Source organism: Phalacrocorax carbo, chromosome 6 (genome assembly GCF_963921805.1).
Source record: "Phalacrocorax carbo chromosome 6, bPhaCar2.1, whole genome shotgun sequence".
NCBI classification, from domain to species: Eukaryota; Metazoa; Chordata; class Aves; order Suliformes; family Phalacrocoracidae; genus Phalacrocorax; species Phalacrocorax carbo.
The window spans coordinates 42800284-42816584 of NC_087518.1; the positions used below are offsets into that span (position 1 = coordinate 42800284).

The following is a 16301-nucleotide window of genomic DNA, read 5'->3' on the forward strand; positions in this document are numbered from 1 at the left end:
TCTGAGTACTCCCAAAGTATCCCCAGACAGTCAAATTGCTCGTTCAAGTCAAGAAATATGAGAAAATAGGTAGTTCTCTGATGGCACAGAGAGTTACTGAAAGATCAGAAAATCACCACCCACGGAGAGCAGTAGGTCAGCATATACCTGCTCTTTAGTGAAAGCTTCTCTCTAAAGGAAAGATCCCCAGGGATGGCTGATTTTTTTAAAATACCGAAGCAATCATTATGTGGGGAACCACTGCAGGTACCACAGCAAAGTGTCATTCTGCAACAGCCAAAAATCAGATGAAGTTTAGGAGATCTACATTTTTCAATCTCAAGGTGAAGCAAGGAGATAGGAGAAAGTGAAGACAAAATACTCTACTTGCTAATGAGCTCTCTTGCCTTGTGGGTGAACTTGTGCCAGACACGACTACAGAAATTAAATATTTTAAGTTACAACAGATCAAAACAGATTACAGCATGAAATTTTATTTTCAGGATGGGGGAATATCCCCTGTCATCTATAAAAACACATATGGTAACTTTGAGAAGGTTTCGGTGTTTTTAGTGTTAGGTGTGAATTTCCCTGTGAAACCACATATGCACTACAAGGTTAGATTTACTATCCTTCTTCTGCCTTTCAACAGCCTCTCCCCTAAGCATAGCTCGTGAACATGCTGAGAGCACAGACTTCATGGACAAGACATTAGTTTTCACAGGCCAATAATTTTTGTTTCACTGAAAACACATTTACCTGCCAAAGGCCAAGTTCTCAGCTGGCATAAATAAGTGCAGCTCCTTGCCTCAGCCACCTAATTCTATTTGCAGGCTTTATTTAAGGTTCAAATGATAGCCTCACATATGCCTCCCCCTCTCTCCATATGAATCCTGTAGTTAAAGAAAATACTTACCTCTAGAAGCTCATCGCCAATATGCATCCTTCCGTCTCGTCCCACAGGTCCATCTGGATTGATACCAACTACAAAGATGCTCATACGAGAGCGGTCCTTGTTGCCAGCAAGACTCAGTCCGAGCCCATTTTTGTCTTTCTCAAGCTCAATAATGTGCAACTCTCCTGGTAGATCTGCATATCTTTGCCTGATTTTTTCTAGAAAGATCAAACATAAAATAAGCTGCAAATATGATTCACATCAAAACTGCACTATTTTAATTTTTTGTAAAACAGGCTAGTTCTAAACCAAAAATTGTTTGAAAGTAGGGTAAACAAGGGAAACCCTGAGGCACCTCAATCTTACCTTACAAAACCTGTCCATTTCAGGAAACTCATAAAATTAGGGCTGGTTAACTAAACACTGTAGGAAACTGAAATGCTTACATTGCAAACATCCTGCAAACTCACATCTCAAGGTAGAATCTTTTATTCTTGCTTCTTTCTGGTGACTCAGGAATATGCTTACCATGCTCTGCTTAACATTATGTGCTCTTGTACGGATGATTACTCAAAGCAGATGTCAGTGACAATGTATATGATTGATTACATTTTTAAATGCAGCCTCACTTAATATTAAGGTAGTTATTTATCCTTCATCTACATTTCAACCATTTCTGTGACAGAGCACAATATACTTACAAAGTTATTTGGAGCAAGTTGCGTGTCTGTGGATGCTGACAGTTTAATCTCAATGTCTTTTCACCACTCACATACAAATATCTATAACTATTACTTGTGAGGGTCAATCACAGCAAGGGTACTTTTTTTTTCTGTCTGATTGTCCTTTACAGATTTTAAAGCCAGCTTCATAACACCACCTGCATCCAAAGCTTCAGCTGGGCCACACATTAAAAAAAGCAAGGCAAAGTATTTTGCTATGGCTGGATGTCACCTTCTGTACATAACCCAGGGTGAAAGAAACTGCTGCGTTATGCATTAAGAGGAGAAATAAGAGATATTATACGTTCAACTATATCCCTGAGTCAGCAGCAGTAGTTAGATCAATATTAGCTATTACCATTCTACCAGGGAAGTGTATTTTAATAGCACGATTTAACCACTGTAGTGAATGTTCCCATGACAACAAGGGGGAAAGGGAGGAAGAGGGGAAAGAGCTGGGGAAGGTGAGAGGGAAGCAACTAAGAGTGAATAAAAACTGCTGAGAAGACAGACAATGAAGTAGAGGTGTTCCTTCTACAGCCCCCATGTGGGATGCCAGGATGATTTAGCCAAACTTGTGTCCACCCTGGTGGCTCTCCTCTATGAGGGTCTTTCCTGAGCAATTGTTCCAACTGCAGCAGCCCCTTGTGCTTCAGCGGAGACCACTGGGAGAGGGGGAGCAGTCTCCTTTCTCCAACCCCAGATGCACCCAAGAGCATTACCTACACTCAGAGCAATATGGACAAGAACCAGCTCTCCCATCATTGTATTTACACGCTGGTATTTTCCTGCTGCACTCAAAATCCCTGGTGGCCTGGAATCTGAGCCTAAAATCCTTGGGGCATATATTAAGGGTGAGATGTTAACCCTGGAAAGCTTAAAGTCCTACAGAGGTCTGTAGAAAATCAGAATATCATAAAAATTAGTAACAAATTAATTTTCTATCAATTATACGCCAAAAATTCATATAACTGCATTAAATGTATTCCATGTAGCTGCATAGTTCTTTAATATATTTCTTAACTAATGGGGCCAAAATCTAATTAAAGATGTGATTTGCTACTTGAATTTAGAAAGTATTTTGGGTGCTTTTGTGTGGTTGGTTTTTTTTTTGTGGTGGTTTTTTTTTTTTTTACTGCTTAGTATACAGGATACTTGCTGCCAAAAAACAGCAAGTGAGGAAAGGTCTTGAAAATGGTGCTTCTGGAAGTTCAGCAGATGCAAACACGTACACAGCCAGACATGTTTTATTCACACCACTGAGGTTTAATGTTCTTTTCCCATTAAGCGAAGTCCAGACCTGAAAAACACGAAGACATTTTCTGCCCACCCCAATTAGACAAACGACTCATTAGAGCGCAGCAAGTAGCTGCAGCATATCCCAGCTGCAAGAAATATTAAGAACAGGTCATCAACAGAAAAGGGATTTCCTAGTGACTGTACTTTTGTGGATAAAGCAAAGAATCAGTGCTCTGGGGGATGCTGTTGACTGATCACTGCTCTGCCACAGTTCCTTCCACTGCTTGTTTTACATGGAGAACCCATCTCACTTTCATTTGCTGTGAGCAAAGCACACATCTAAAGCACGTTTTTAGCAACTCATAGTTGGACGCACAGAAAAAGAGGTGAAGGGGCAAGGAGAACACACGTGCTTAAATGCCCTACAGATGAAGCTGCACATCTTCAGAGACTGCTTCAAAACTAATTTCTTGCTTGTCAGTAAGACTCCTTGAAATTCACTAGAGTCTGATGCAGGAGCACCTCTGTGACACTGCACATGGACACATCACTCCAGCCTCTATCTGCAGACAAGTGCCTTCTGAGACTACCAGTGTCAGAAAGTCTGTAAACTTTGCAGCTTTTCCTCCTGCTGCAGCAGCACAAAATGTATTTTCTCACATGGGAAAAACATTAGCTGTTCAGAAGTATGCGTACATTCCTGTTCCATGCTGGGCTGAAACTAAAAGCAAGTTTTAGTCCTCCAAAAATTAATAGATAGGGCAATTGCCTGGGATGAGGCAGAGCCCCACTGAAGTTTCTCGTTTGCGTGCATTGGGCCAAGACAGGAAACCTGGTGAGCCAATGCCCAGTTCAGCATGCACCGGTAATCCCCCACTGTGGAAACAATTCTTTGGGTAAAGAAAAATTTAGCTGGGCAAAAACCAGAGACCAACTCCAGGGGTCAACAAATTGCTTTATTTGTTAAGAGTATTTTTTTTAAAGGGTTTTCCCTACTGCATGTTTTTGTTTGAAAAAAATCCATACTTAAAACAGAAGGAAACCTCTGTATGGAGTAAGCCCTTCATTAAATTATCACATGAATTTGCAAAGCAACTATTTGAAATGGCTAAGGTCACCGGAGTGGTAAAATAGTGGGAGACTATAGAGGAAACAATGAAGATGCTACGTGCTGAGCGGCACTTCCAGCCTGGCAGGAGGGCACTGTTATCGGGTGCTGCCAGAGAAGACACATGCATGTTCGTACATGTTCACACACGTAGGGACAAGCAGAGATACCCCTGCTTTTAAAATCAAGCCTCCCTAAGCAGAGCATGCTGTCTCCTCCCTGAACAGAAGGTTCTGGCTCTTGCAAGCCCCACCTCTTGCAATTAAACACTTCCAAGGGCTGTCCTCACCAGCCAGCCTTGCAGTGTAAATGATAACGCGCTATTCCCAGTGGTGTCGTTGCGTTACTCATCCAATCTGCATACAAATATCCTTTGGGCATCCAGCTGACTTCCTCTAACATTGCAATCGTATTCTCAGTTTGCCTCTTAATAAGAATCTCATAAGATTATTTTAAACAAGTATTTACTGCTTAAACAAACGTGCATCTAAGGCATCTTCTTTTTAATGCTTTTTTCAGCTGTTTTTTCCCCCCTCCAGCTGGTATCACTTTTCAGTTCTCTGCCTAGCATTGGGGAGCCAGTTAGCATCTGCTTTTGCAAAGAATTCCATTATCTGCCTTCATTACCAGATACTTTACACAAGGCAATTGTAATTCTGTTGTTGCTGCATTACACATGGGACGCAGCATTTCTTGTTTTGGCACTACATGGAGCTGTTTCTGCATTAGGTGGCAATATGCCTATCACAACTTCCGCAAACATATCTCACCAATGATATTTAACTAACTAAGGTTGCATCCAGTTTCTTTTAAAAATACTATACAGCTGTAACTTTAACTAAAAGCACAAGTATATGCGTTAGTGATCACTTCTGCAATAATATTTCCCAGTTATATTAGCAGACAATTACATTTCACAGAAAAACCCTGGAAATGGAAGACAACTGCTTTCAAACAATATACTATTATGCTGCTGCATATGTTTCCCTGCTTCAGCAGCTATTCCTATTATATTAAACAGAGAGATAAAAGAAATAAATGGGGACAATATGGTCAGGATATTGGAGTTTTCATGATCTAGTATTGCAACAAATACACAATTTATCTGCATGGAAAAAACAGACACCACTTCTCAGGAAGGCAAAAGGCTCTTTAAATTACAAAGATATATAAAGCATTTGCAAAGGGCTGAGGAGCCCGTTTCCCAAACCTGCTGAAATCTCCAGTTAAATGAGCCGAAAGGGAAGAGGTGTTTCTTTTGAAAATGTGTCTCTGCATAATACAAATAAAAGTCCATCTAGAAAGGTGAAGAGAGGAAAGAAAAAGCTCTGGATGACTCAGCTAGGTAATTGGTTTTAATACCAAATGCTCAATTTTAAAACTGTCAAGGCAAAATACAGAGGAAAGAAAGAGGGAAAACACACCACAGAGAGATGACAGATGATACTTGTATATAGAAGGTGATACTGAGGATTTTACATCCGTCTTGTGTTACCTCAGACAACTATTAGCAACATATGCTGGATTTTGGAGACTTTACAGTGGTCTCATTTATCAGCCTGTGTTCATTTTAATGGTTTTAGCTACCATTTTTATCACATAGCACATAACATGATTACAGTCTTAGCCTTTTCTGAGATTACTCTGCTCAGACAGCAGCGCTGCAGCATCACCATCACTGTTTTTCATTTAATAATGATAGATATCAGAATGCAGCCAGCATCCACTACACAGAGCCAACCTTGCATATCAAACAACTAATTCCCTTCTTGATTTCACTATAAACATTTAAAAAAAAAAGTAGAAAGTCCCTTGAAAGCTAACCCTAGAACTGTGAGGGCAACACATCTAATTTACTGATTACAATTTACAAGAACCTAAATAAGCATATTGAAGGGACCATAATTGAACAAATGGGGTTTAGAATTCTCCCACTACTGATAATATAATAAGCTTATTGTTTTAATCTTCCCACTAGCCCTCTATTCAGCTCCAAGGAGGCAGACAGTTCTTTAAACATTATCTCAGAAGCAATGCACTCATCTGTTTTTATAAGGTTTAAACTAATAGAGAGAAGAGAATTTCTGTAATGCTTTCTTAAATTCCATAAAATCGTTCTTATTCTTCTCTCATTGATCAGCATGCATGAAAAAAATAGGGCAGTTATATTCAAAACTGGCAAATCTAAATGGAAGAGCCAGAGATCGTGTTATGACCAGTCCCCCTCCCTTGAGTGGGGAGAGGAGGGGCCAGAGTCTGCTGGAGCTCACATCTTTGTAAATGCTGTTACCTTCAAACCTGTGGGCAGGGAGTATCACTGTGGTGGGATGGGGCAGCTATGGGTTCCCCAACTGACCCAGAAACTCATCATCTCCTACAATCTCCCCTTGCCAGCCACACCATCCCTTTGGTAACGTTTTGCTTCATGTGCACCATTTGGAAGTCATTTACCAAAACCAAAGTGATGATTTTCAGAAAAAAAATAAAACCCAGAGTTTCTATTATTCTTTGGCACACTTCAGTTAATGCTCCCACCCCAAGCCCAAGTCTTTCATATACAAGGAAGAAAAAAACCCACAGCTCCATGGCTCTCTGTCCCCTTCTTCGCCAAAACACTGAGAGCCAAAATATTGTAACATTATGTTTAAGTACACGAGGGAGGAAGCACGCACAAGGTGACACACACACAAAGCCTTCCCTAAATGAACAGGTAAGTGTAGGCTTTCGTACTCACAAATATAAGTCATCCAAGCTCAAGTGAAAAACAAACATGCATTCAACTCTCCTGAGACAACATTCTTACCCCAACTTGAAGACTGTCTCTTTTCTTCTTTTTTGTGTGTGAAGGATTCAGGCTATCATTTGGGATCTCCAAGTTGCTTCTCTTTTAATTGCTCCCTTCAGCTCAGGCTCCCACTCTGTTTTGCTCCTCTCATGCCATGCAAACACTTGGAGCACCTTCTCAGCTCATACAAGAAAACTTCCCTTCTCCTCCAATGCTTTCCTTAAATCCCACTTGTCCCTCACATCACCCTTTCTACAGCAGAAGGTAAAAATTTCTGCTAGTGATTTTTAGCTAATCGAGGAAGAAGGGTATAATGAGAGTCTCCACAATCCATTTCAATTACCATTTTGTTTTTTTCCTGTAAGCAGGTGACATTTAGAAAGTTATAATTAATTTTTTCTTCCTACAATCAAGAAATCATCACACCTGAAGAGAACAGCAGAGAGAAAAGTGACATTTAGCTCCAGCTGAAAAACAAGGTAACTGCAGCCTGTAACATAAGGGAGCATTTCCAATGCTTGCACCATCTCATGTCAACATTTTGAATAAATGGAGCTCTTGCCAACAATTTTTTCCTTCTTTTAGGCCAAAGCTTCACCTTAAAGCTGCAGTTTCATTACACAACACTTAAGTTCTCCAAGGAAGGTATATTGTATGTTTTTCTTTTTTAATTACATGACAAGGACAAGACGAGTCTATTCATGCCAATGGTTACCTAAGATCTTTAACACTTTTTAAAGGAGATTTAGTGAAAGTGCGGTAAAAGCAGAGTATCCTGGTGCTAATAATTGCTGATTATAAAGGAATCTGCCTTCTCCTACACACACCACTTCCACTCATTTGCCTTTCAAATGATGCATTAACCCTCATCCAAGCACTTGGGTTTCCTCAGAAGTGGCAAGTTTCCTCTGGGTGCGATGATCTAGCAATCAGTGACTCCAGTGGAGCAATGACCCTGAGCTCAGAGTTCCTTCTGCACCAGCAGATGATCCCACGGTCTTATAAGCTTTGGAGGAAAGGACTGGCAAAAGCTGCCCATGTGTTTTGTTGCCTGCTGCCCTGGGACTGAAACTGGTTGTTTCCTCTAGATAGGGGACACACAAAATGGGCTACCTGTTGGAGCATCATACTGCCACTAGTTGATTAAATACAGTCAAAAAGCAAAGACTTTTCTTTGATAAAATCCTCTGTGAGGATACAAATAGTTATGTGCAAAAATATATCACATCATGGTTGATGTTTGGTCCCACAAAAGGGCCACCTTAAGGCACTTTGAACTAATTATATCCTTAAAATATGGGGTAGCCTCAAAAGACAGCTGCTGTAGACCCCATTTCTAAGCCACTGAAAAGATAACTGAGACAAATCCCATTAAAAATACTCTACTGTATAATATTGCAGTATATTATACTGTACCATGCAGTTTAAGTCATCTAAGGCCAAAATACTGCAGGCTTCAGAGCCTCCCAGCCCACTCAGTTGTGATGGCACCGAGCAGCCTGGAGATAAGGCTCAGTTATCACAGCCTCCAGGCTCACGCACACTGCACCTCCCAAGAGGAACGCAGCCTTGCTCCTGCTCTGCTGAGGCTTGCCTAAATTAGCTCTCTGGGAAGGTAAGACGTGTTAACAGAATACAAACATTAGAAAATACTGATTTCCGTCTGCAAAGTCTCAAGGAAATTTGAAATAGCTCAAAACGCACATTGCTTGCACTTCTGGCCTGCTGCACTGTGGCTATCATCTGGCATCGATGTGCCCACTAAGTGTCAGTGATCTGTAAGGACGCATGATGTGCACACACAAAATCAGATTCCCAGATGCTGTGACAGTCAATGTTTTATTGACCCATTTTACAATGCAGTTTTGGAAAAATCTCACAATTAGGATAGAAATTTCTTTCCTAAGCTACTCTTTCTGGTAGGATCAGGTTTTCTGGTTTGCCCCTGCTTACATTGCTCTGCTAGGATCTATAATCCATTCCCGACATTTCTATTTGAAAGCTGCTCATTCAGTTGATGGAAGAGCAAGTATGTCGGAGACTAAACAAAGAATATTGAGGAATTCTAATCCATTGCTTTTCTGCTTGGTCTCAACACGAACAAATGAATATTGTGAAGATTTAAATTCTTCCTCCCTTGACAGTAATACAGTGTAACTTGATCTGACAGTGTTTCATCTTTAAATAATGATGTTCCCACAAAGCGACTGGTACAGTCATTATCTTGGAATCTTTCTGCACTGAGTCTAATTAAAGAGAATGGCAACAGACTATTGTCAGAAACTGAAAGTTTGTTACCTAACGAAGGCTTTTAGGTGCCTGAGCATCAGCTTTCCCAGTGATAAGTAATTGTAAGAGGCAGCACAGAGGTCACCTCTCAAAAGCCAAGGTGATGAGGCATTTCTCACATAGTGATTTGTTCTTAATATAAGAACCTATGATGAGAGCCTGAACCTCCTCCATCTAGGGGGGGATGGGATGAGAAAATGGGGAGGCTTTTGGACTTAATAATAAAGACATTTTGGCCAGCTAACATAACCTGTACTGATAAGCCCAAAGGTCTACAGAAAATTCTTAAAGGAAGATCTCCAGGGGAATTGCTACCATTTGTGAAATGTAGAAAATAAATAATAATGAAAAAAAAAAAACAACCAAAACAAAAACCCCCAACCCCATAAAGCTTCAAATAAAATCAAAACAATTGCACTAACAAGCCTTAAAAAAGACTAAGGACCTGGTTGTGGAAGAGCAGTGAAGAGGAGGAAATGATGCTGTGCAGCTGGGATAAGAGATGGTGGAGAGGAGATGGCAAGAAAAGTGGCCCAACTTAATGTGCTCTGCCATGGCAGCACAGCCTTGCAATGCAACAAAGCCACATAACATCAGTGTGTCTTGACAATAACTAAATTAAATTTTTGGATTAAAAAATCCCACCACAGTAGTTTAAGTTTGCTTGTACAGCAATTTTTAAATGTGCTGTGACAGTGATTAAAAAGATTAAAGTTGGATGAGCGATGACTGGGACTGTAAAGCCCAGGAAAATGCCCACAGAGCTATGCTGGAAAATACACTGCAAGTCTTCACAGCAAGAAGACCCAGGGCACATAGATCATGATCAGCTACTTAGTTGTGATTTAATTCAATGGTGACCTTAACAATAAATTTTAATCCTCTTCAATATTTTTAGGTTTTATTTATTTTGCTAAAGGTTGATTGTAACTAGTTAGTTACTACAAAAATACATTTATCTGTGACAAAGTTTGTATTTACATTGTACGTGCCTTCCTTAGGCCAGCTATGGGGATAAAATGCTATGTAAGTATTTAAGGAAATGTAAAATTTACTATACGCCTGTTGAAATGCTCAAGATTTATCATATATGTCAGATATCGTGAACAACTTTTCTTCTATGCTATACAACAATACATACTTTTGTTTTTGGACAGAAATTAGAATGCAATTAAAATCCAAGCAACAGCTTTGTAATAAAAATATTGCATACAAATATGCCAATTGTGATTAATATAAGAAAAATGTTCTTACTGAAATGTTTTCATTTAAACTGGAATATTAAACAAGAGCTTTGTTAGCCTCACAGTAGATAATAGAGGTTCTATGGTGATCAAAACCATTTTTAAACGGTCTAATTTCCACTTTGTCAAAGACTTCGTTTTCTCTGTCTTGAGGCCTTCATGAACACCTAGTTAACATTAAACACTGTGCAGTGACCTCGGAGGAGGTTCTGCCATCACACCATGGCCACAAACACTTCCATAATTTTCCAACTGACAACTCTCAACTTCACACTCCTACTTTTTATTCACAGACCAGAAAAGAAAAATATCCTTTTTCAGCTCCTAACAAGTTGTTCAAGTTTGATAAGCTATTTTCATTCCCACTGAATTAGTTGAATAAGCTGTAGAGAGAATAGGGCTTTGTTTCAGGCAGCTGAAGAAAAAGTAAAAAGCTGGCTTTTTAGTACAGTCAGTTCTGGGTCCAGATTTCTCTCAATTCTCTGGGTGCACACATACTTCTCCTGAATAGTTTTTTCATTTAAATTATGCTAATAGGTTAGAGTATGCTCAAATCTGTGTGTAGACTGCCATTTAAAACTTAACAATGCACATTAAAAGCAGAAAACGTTTGATTTAAATTAAGTGCTAATCCAAGCTAAATAAAAAAGGATCTTAATATTAAAAAAGATACATATCCAGCTTTTAGAGGACATAAGGTGATAGTGCGTACTCCACTTACAGAACAGGCCTAACCAGCCCCAAAACACTGTTTAGTATTGTTTTTAAATTTAAAAATGTTTCTTAAATTTAGACAGCTATACAGAATCAATATTTTGCTAGGTTCATAACTGGTTAGTCTTTCATCCAACTGATTACAGCTCCTCAAACACTTACAAGTTATCTGATGATCTGAGGATCCTTTGTGCTTTTGCACAAGACACTGAAACCATGCTCTGTAATTCTGCAGAGCTACTGAGAGGTCCGTCAGTATTTGAAGACTATCCCTGGACTGCGTTTTGATGTGCTACATATCCACCTCATCACTGCACGCTTCTCAACACGAAGACAAGAAACAAAATATTATATAAGAAAAACAGACTCAGCCCTTCCCATACCTCTCCACATCATGCAATGCTCCTACAGAGCCAAGAAATTTCAAAAGAGTAAGTTGGTTCTAGGTCTTGGTTTTCTGAGCTATCAAATTGCACTTCAGTCGCATTTTCAAGTTTTTTACATTAACCAACGCTTAGAGGCTTTGTTTGTTTAAGTATAAACCTAAGTTTCCCGATGTCATGTCTCACCTTTAATTGCTGGGATAAAATGAAAATGATAAATGACTGCAACACCTGGCAATGCTGGAGACTACCAATTTCTGTGCCTTAGAACAAAACAAATACATATCTATAATTTCATTCTAAAGCCTCCTCTGTTAACAAAAAAACACTCCTAGTTTTTCTACTTTGTCTTCCCATATCTTTATCTATGATGTCTATATCCCATTTATGATGTCTGATATATTAATCATAGTATTACATATCAAACAGATACACAAGCTAATGATGAAGCCACCACTGGGCAACTGTTGGCTTCAAGTCCAAGAGACCTGCAACTCAAAGGCAGACCTACTCCCACATCTCTGAACTAGGTTTCTCATACACATCTCAGCTCTCTCATGATTAAGAGACTACTACTAGCAACCTCTGGTAAAACTTATCCAGAGGATTCCTTTCCCAAGCCAGCTATCGAGCTGCAAGACTCAGCCAAGACCAAGCACCAGTGCATTGTTGCACTCCCATCTTTAACACCACCCCACGTTCCCTGCCATTCCCAGCTTCAAGGAAAGCAAACTGCTGCTCCCCTTTATGTGCTTTGGTTTCTTGTCAGCCTGGTCCACATGGCACTGTGTTGTACAGAGCAGTAGTTGCACAGCCCGTGCGTTCTCATCACTTGCTCTGCACTCAGCCTGTGCACTTTATTGCTGAGGTGGTGCCTTAGCTCAAGCTGTATCCCAAAATGAAGACCTTTTCCAGCCTTAGAGGAGGAGAGGATGAAAGAAAGGGACCCACAGCACTCTGATTTTAGATCATGGGTTTAGCCCATAAGAAATCCCATGAAAAGCAGAGCTGAAGGAAAATGTCCTTCCTCTCTCCTCTGTTCAAGCCAGGTCTTGTGCTCCTCAGCCTCCTCTGTGAGCCTGTGCAGGTCACCAACCCACCAGAAAACCATTCCTGTTTAATGATGGAGCAGTTTTCTGCTGATTGAGTCAGTTGAACAGGCTGAGGAATGGAAGAGCAACAAGCACTCAAGTACCATAAACAACTGGGGAAGATGGAAGTGGGGACAGGCAAATGGTGCTCCCCCTTTTGGCTCGCAGTTAGATGGTCTCATATTGTGGAGCTTCAGCCTAAGAAATAGCAGAACATTAGGAGAATGACGAAGTAAACACTTCTCATATAGCTGAACAACTGAAATGCAAATTTCCAGGCTGAAAACATACCGTTTGATTAATGTTACTATTCCAAAAGAGAAAGGCGCCAACCAAATAATTAACTCCAATGTCTCTTCTTAAAATGAGAAAGCAAGAGTTTATTACTTGGAATAATTGTCCTATGTGATACAAACTGAAAATAAGTATGTACTCTATGCTAATAAGAACACAGATTTTTCTAATACTGGAAGTATTGGTCAGACAGCAACTCTTGCATTTACACAGCCCACTGCCATTTTCCTTTTCTATCAGGTGAGGCAGGGGGATCTGGAGAGATGAATGGATAACAATTCCTCCCCCCACAAAAATCCCCATTTAATATCACTGTGAAATCACACAATAGTTGTATACTCTCCCTAAGTAAGCTATACATCTAATTTAATCATCTGCCTTGAGAGTCAATTCAAGAAATTAATCAGGTTTATGCTCCACTTCTGACATCATAAAACTTGACAGATTTGATTAAATAAGACAATATTTTGTATCAGAAATTCTATTCTGATTATTTTTAATCTCTCCAAAGGACAGAGTCTGGCAGATGTGTTTTCTCTTCCACATAGAGTAAAATAAAGGGATTAGGGTCAGACACCTTTGCTTATACCACATTTCCAATAAGAGGTGATAAGGAAGGCACTCATTTCTCTGCAGAAGAAAAATTAAATCACCAACAAGCAAACAGAGTATTTAGACATATTTTTTTTGGTATCAAAATGTGTTATTAGGGAACAAATAGCTCCTCTTTAATGTATTTAATGAAATAAATATATTAATGCATTAAGCTTTGGGCATTTTAAAATTATAATTATAATCAGGAAATTGATGATGTATGTGAGCAGAGAATTGCAATGTGTCACGCACTCTCTCTTTTCCTTCTGGCAAAACAAATCCATCTCCAAGGATTTATCCAAGGGAAAGAGCTAAATGGATAAACTTCACTATATTAGATAGACCTACTTTTTCCACGCTGACTGGAGGAGGAAATCAACTAAGAAAGTTAAAAAACAAATGCTTGAGGGAAAAATAAGAGTGGGGTATGGTAGTTTTTACTGTAATTCTTTTGGGTTGATATTCAACTGATTTCTTCTTTTGTGGAATTTAGCCTTTAAAAGGGACGATTCAGATGCACTGCTGGCTTGCTCCTCAGGAATAAACACTGTCTTTTGAGTAAGCTGGAACTCCATGGATCCTGGTTTTTATTTTATTTTATTTTATTTTATTTTATTTTATTTTATTTTATTTTATTTTATTTTATTTTATTTTATTTTATTTTATTTTATTTTATTTTATTTTATTTTATTTTATTTTATTTTATTTTATTTTATTTTATTTTATTTTATTTTATTTTATTTTATTTTATTTTTAAATTTAAATGGCCATCTAACCCCTAGCAATGGGGCATGGTGCTCCAGAAGGCTCAAGACACTCTGTGTATCTTATGACAGATGGCTAGCCAAGACATCCAACAACTGACAACCAAGCCAGAAGAGATGCCAGATCTTTCGAATTGCAGTCCGGTGCTTATGCTTCAGTGTTTATATTTTAATCTCCTAATATAAATTAAGTTTAATTCTAATACAGTTAATAATTTTATTCAGTTTTCCTATAGGAACAAAGCTTATTCAATCATATCCTGTACAATCCAAGCTTCTGCCCCAAAACCTTTGATCCTGCTGGCCAATTTTAAGCAAATCTGATGCTGGACTACGGGTCTCAAAGGTGCCATAAATGGTTCATGAAAATAGGCAGCCATGCAGAGGAGAGAAACCTGATAAATACCCCAACTGGGGGAAAGGCTTCGGTGTGAGATCACACTTTATTAAGGAGTCAAAGAAATCACATGAGAGAAATCCCTTAGAAATGCTCCAGCCACAGGAAAAGCTTAAATCAGAGCTCACACCTTCCTCGACACCCAAGTCAGCCGAACGGGAGACACAGATCTGTAGGAATCCAACTTCATTAGCTGCAGTACTCACAGAAGTACTTGTTAAACTCTTCACAGCTCTGCATTCAAGTCCTGGCTGGAGGCAGCACAGAAAGCACCCAACCAGTACCTCTGTACTCCCCTCAAAGTCTCTCTTCTGTGTCTCTCCGAGCTGAGTACAGGAATCAGCCCAAAAGGAAAAGGAGAAGGTCTGCCAACACACGGCTATCAAGGGACGGGGAGGACAGGCTGGAGCAGATGTACCAACTGGCTGCTATACAGGCCTGTCCAGGGACACCGAAAGGGCTAGCCTATTGGTTCACTCTGATGCCAAGAGCCATCCGCTTGCACTGCCAGCAGCTGCCGCAGGTCCTGCTTGCTCTGCCCTTCCAAGCTGGCACTCTCCCTGACGTGTGTCACTGTGCAAGTCCTACTCATTCACAATGCCACAATATGCCTCCTGCACACACAAAAGAATGACCACATCATTCTGTCCCTGAAAGGCTTCGTTGAACTCCCCATTCCTCACAAAATCCCTTTAACCTCTTTCTTGGCCCTCGCTCATAAGCTACCCATGCTCATCCTTGCATAGAGCTCTACTTACTTCCTCGTCTGTCACATTACAGTCTCATCTCATTTTTTCCCCTTCCACTCTTCTCCCAGCCCTTCAGTGATAGCTCACTACATACCATGCTGTCACGCTGTTCATTTAATGGCTTTATTCCCTTGAAAAACAGTATTTCAAAAATCACATCTTCTGAACTTCTAGCAACTCGATCCTGAAATGAGCTCTTGCTGTAAAATTACTGCATTGCCTATTTAAATACATTAATAATGCACAACAAAATGATACTGTGTTAATCCTCAAATAACCTGTCGTATCCGTAAGAGAATAACAGGTTACAAAATGGAGTAAAGTACAGCCAAACCTTATGCGGTTTAAACCAGATTTTTTTTCCAAACACTTGGAAGAAATACATTGTTTCTGGTTCAGAACACAGTTTGCATTAAGGGGTACAATTCAGTGCAAAAATATGTCCAGATTTGAAGGGCCAAGACACAGGTGAGCTTGACACAGGGAGCAGGAGGGTCTAGCACCAAGGGAATCTTGTCCCTCCTCCTTCTCTGGGCATCCAGCCGATCTGCTGTGGCTCAGCGGCCCTGACGACTGCATTACAGAACAGCCATGGCTCTACCAGACCAGATGATTTTAGGACCATTTTACACTGTAGCAGTATAGGATACATTTTGCTGTTATTTTAAGGTACAGCAAAATGCTGCTGCTTGCTTTTTACTCCCAGAGCAAGTGGAAGGATGGAGACTTAGTAGCATAATATGTTTAAGAACAATTTGGGTGGTGTAATTCCTCTCAGCTCTCACAAGCACACTGTGAAGAGCCATAACTTAGTTCCACAGGTATGTGCACACACAAACAAATGCCTTGCACCTAACGTGCTTTCTGGCATTTCCCCCCAGATTCCTCCCAACTTAGATATGTGGTTCAACTCTAAGTAACAGAACTTTACAGATATGAGAATTCATGTTCAATGATCTTGTAATATTCCCATGATCATCACACCATGGAAATTACAACTTCCCACCTTCATTTATAGACGACCTGGTTGAGTATACCATATAAGTTTAACACT

The 16301-nt window shown here is 39.8% G+C and overlaps 1 protein-coding gene across 6 annotated transcripts in view; it reads right to left on the minus strand.

Moving 5' to 3' along the window:
• PATJ (PATJ crumbs cell polarity complex component) overlaps positions 1 to 16301 on the minus strand; it is a 156516-nt gene that overhangs the window by 61955 nt on the left and 78260 nt on the right. For all 6 annotated transcript variants that reach the window (XM_064454937.1, XM_064454934.1, XM_064454933.1 and 3 more), the window contains one exon: positions 896 to 1092. In XM_064454937.1, the coding sequence (XP_064311007.1) occupies positions 896 to 1092 (197 nt within the window). The remainder of the gene's footprint in view (positions 1 to 895; positions 1093 to 16301) is intronic.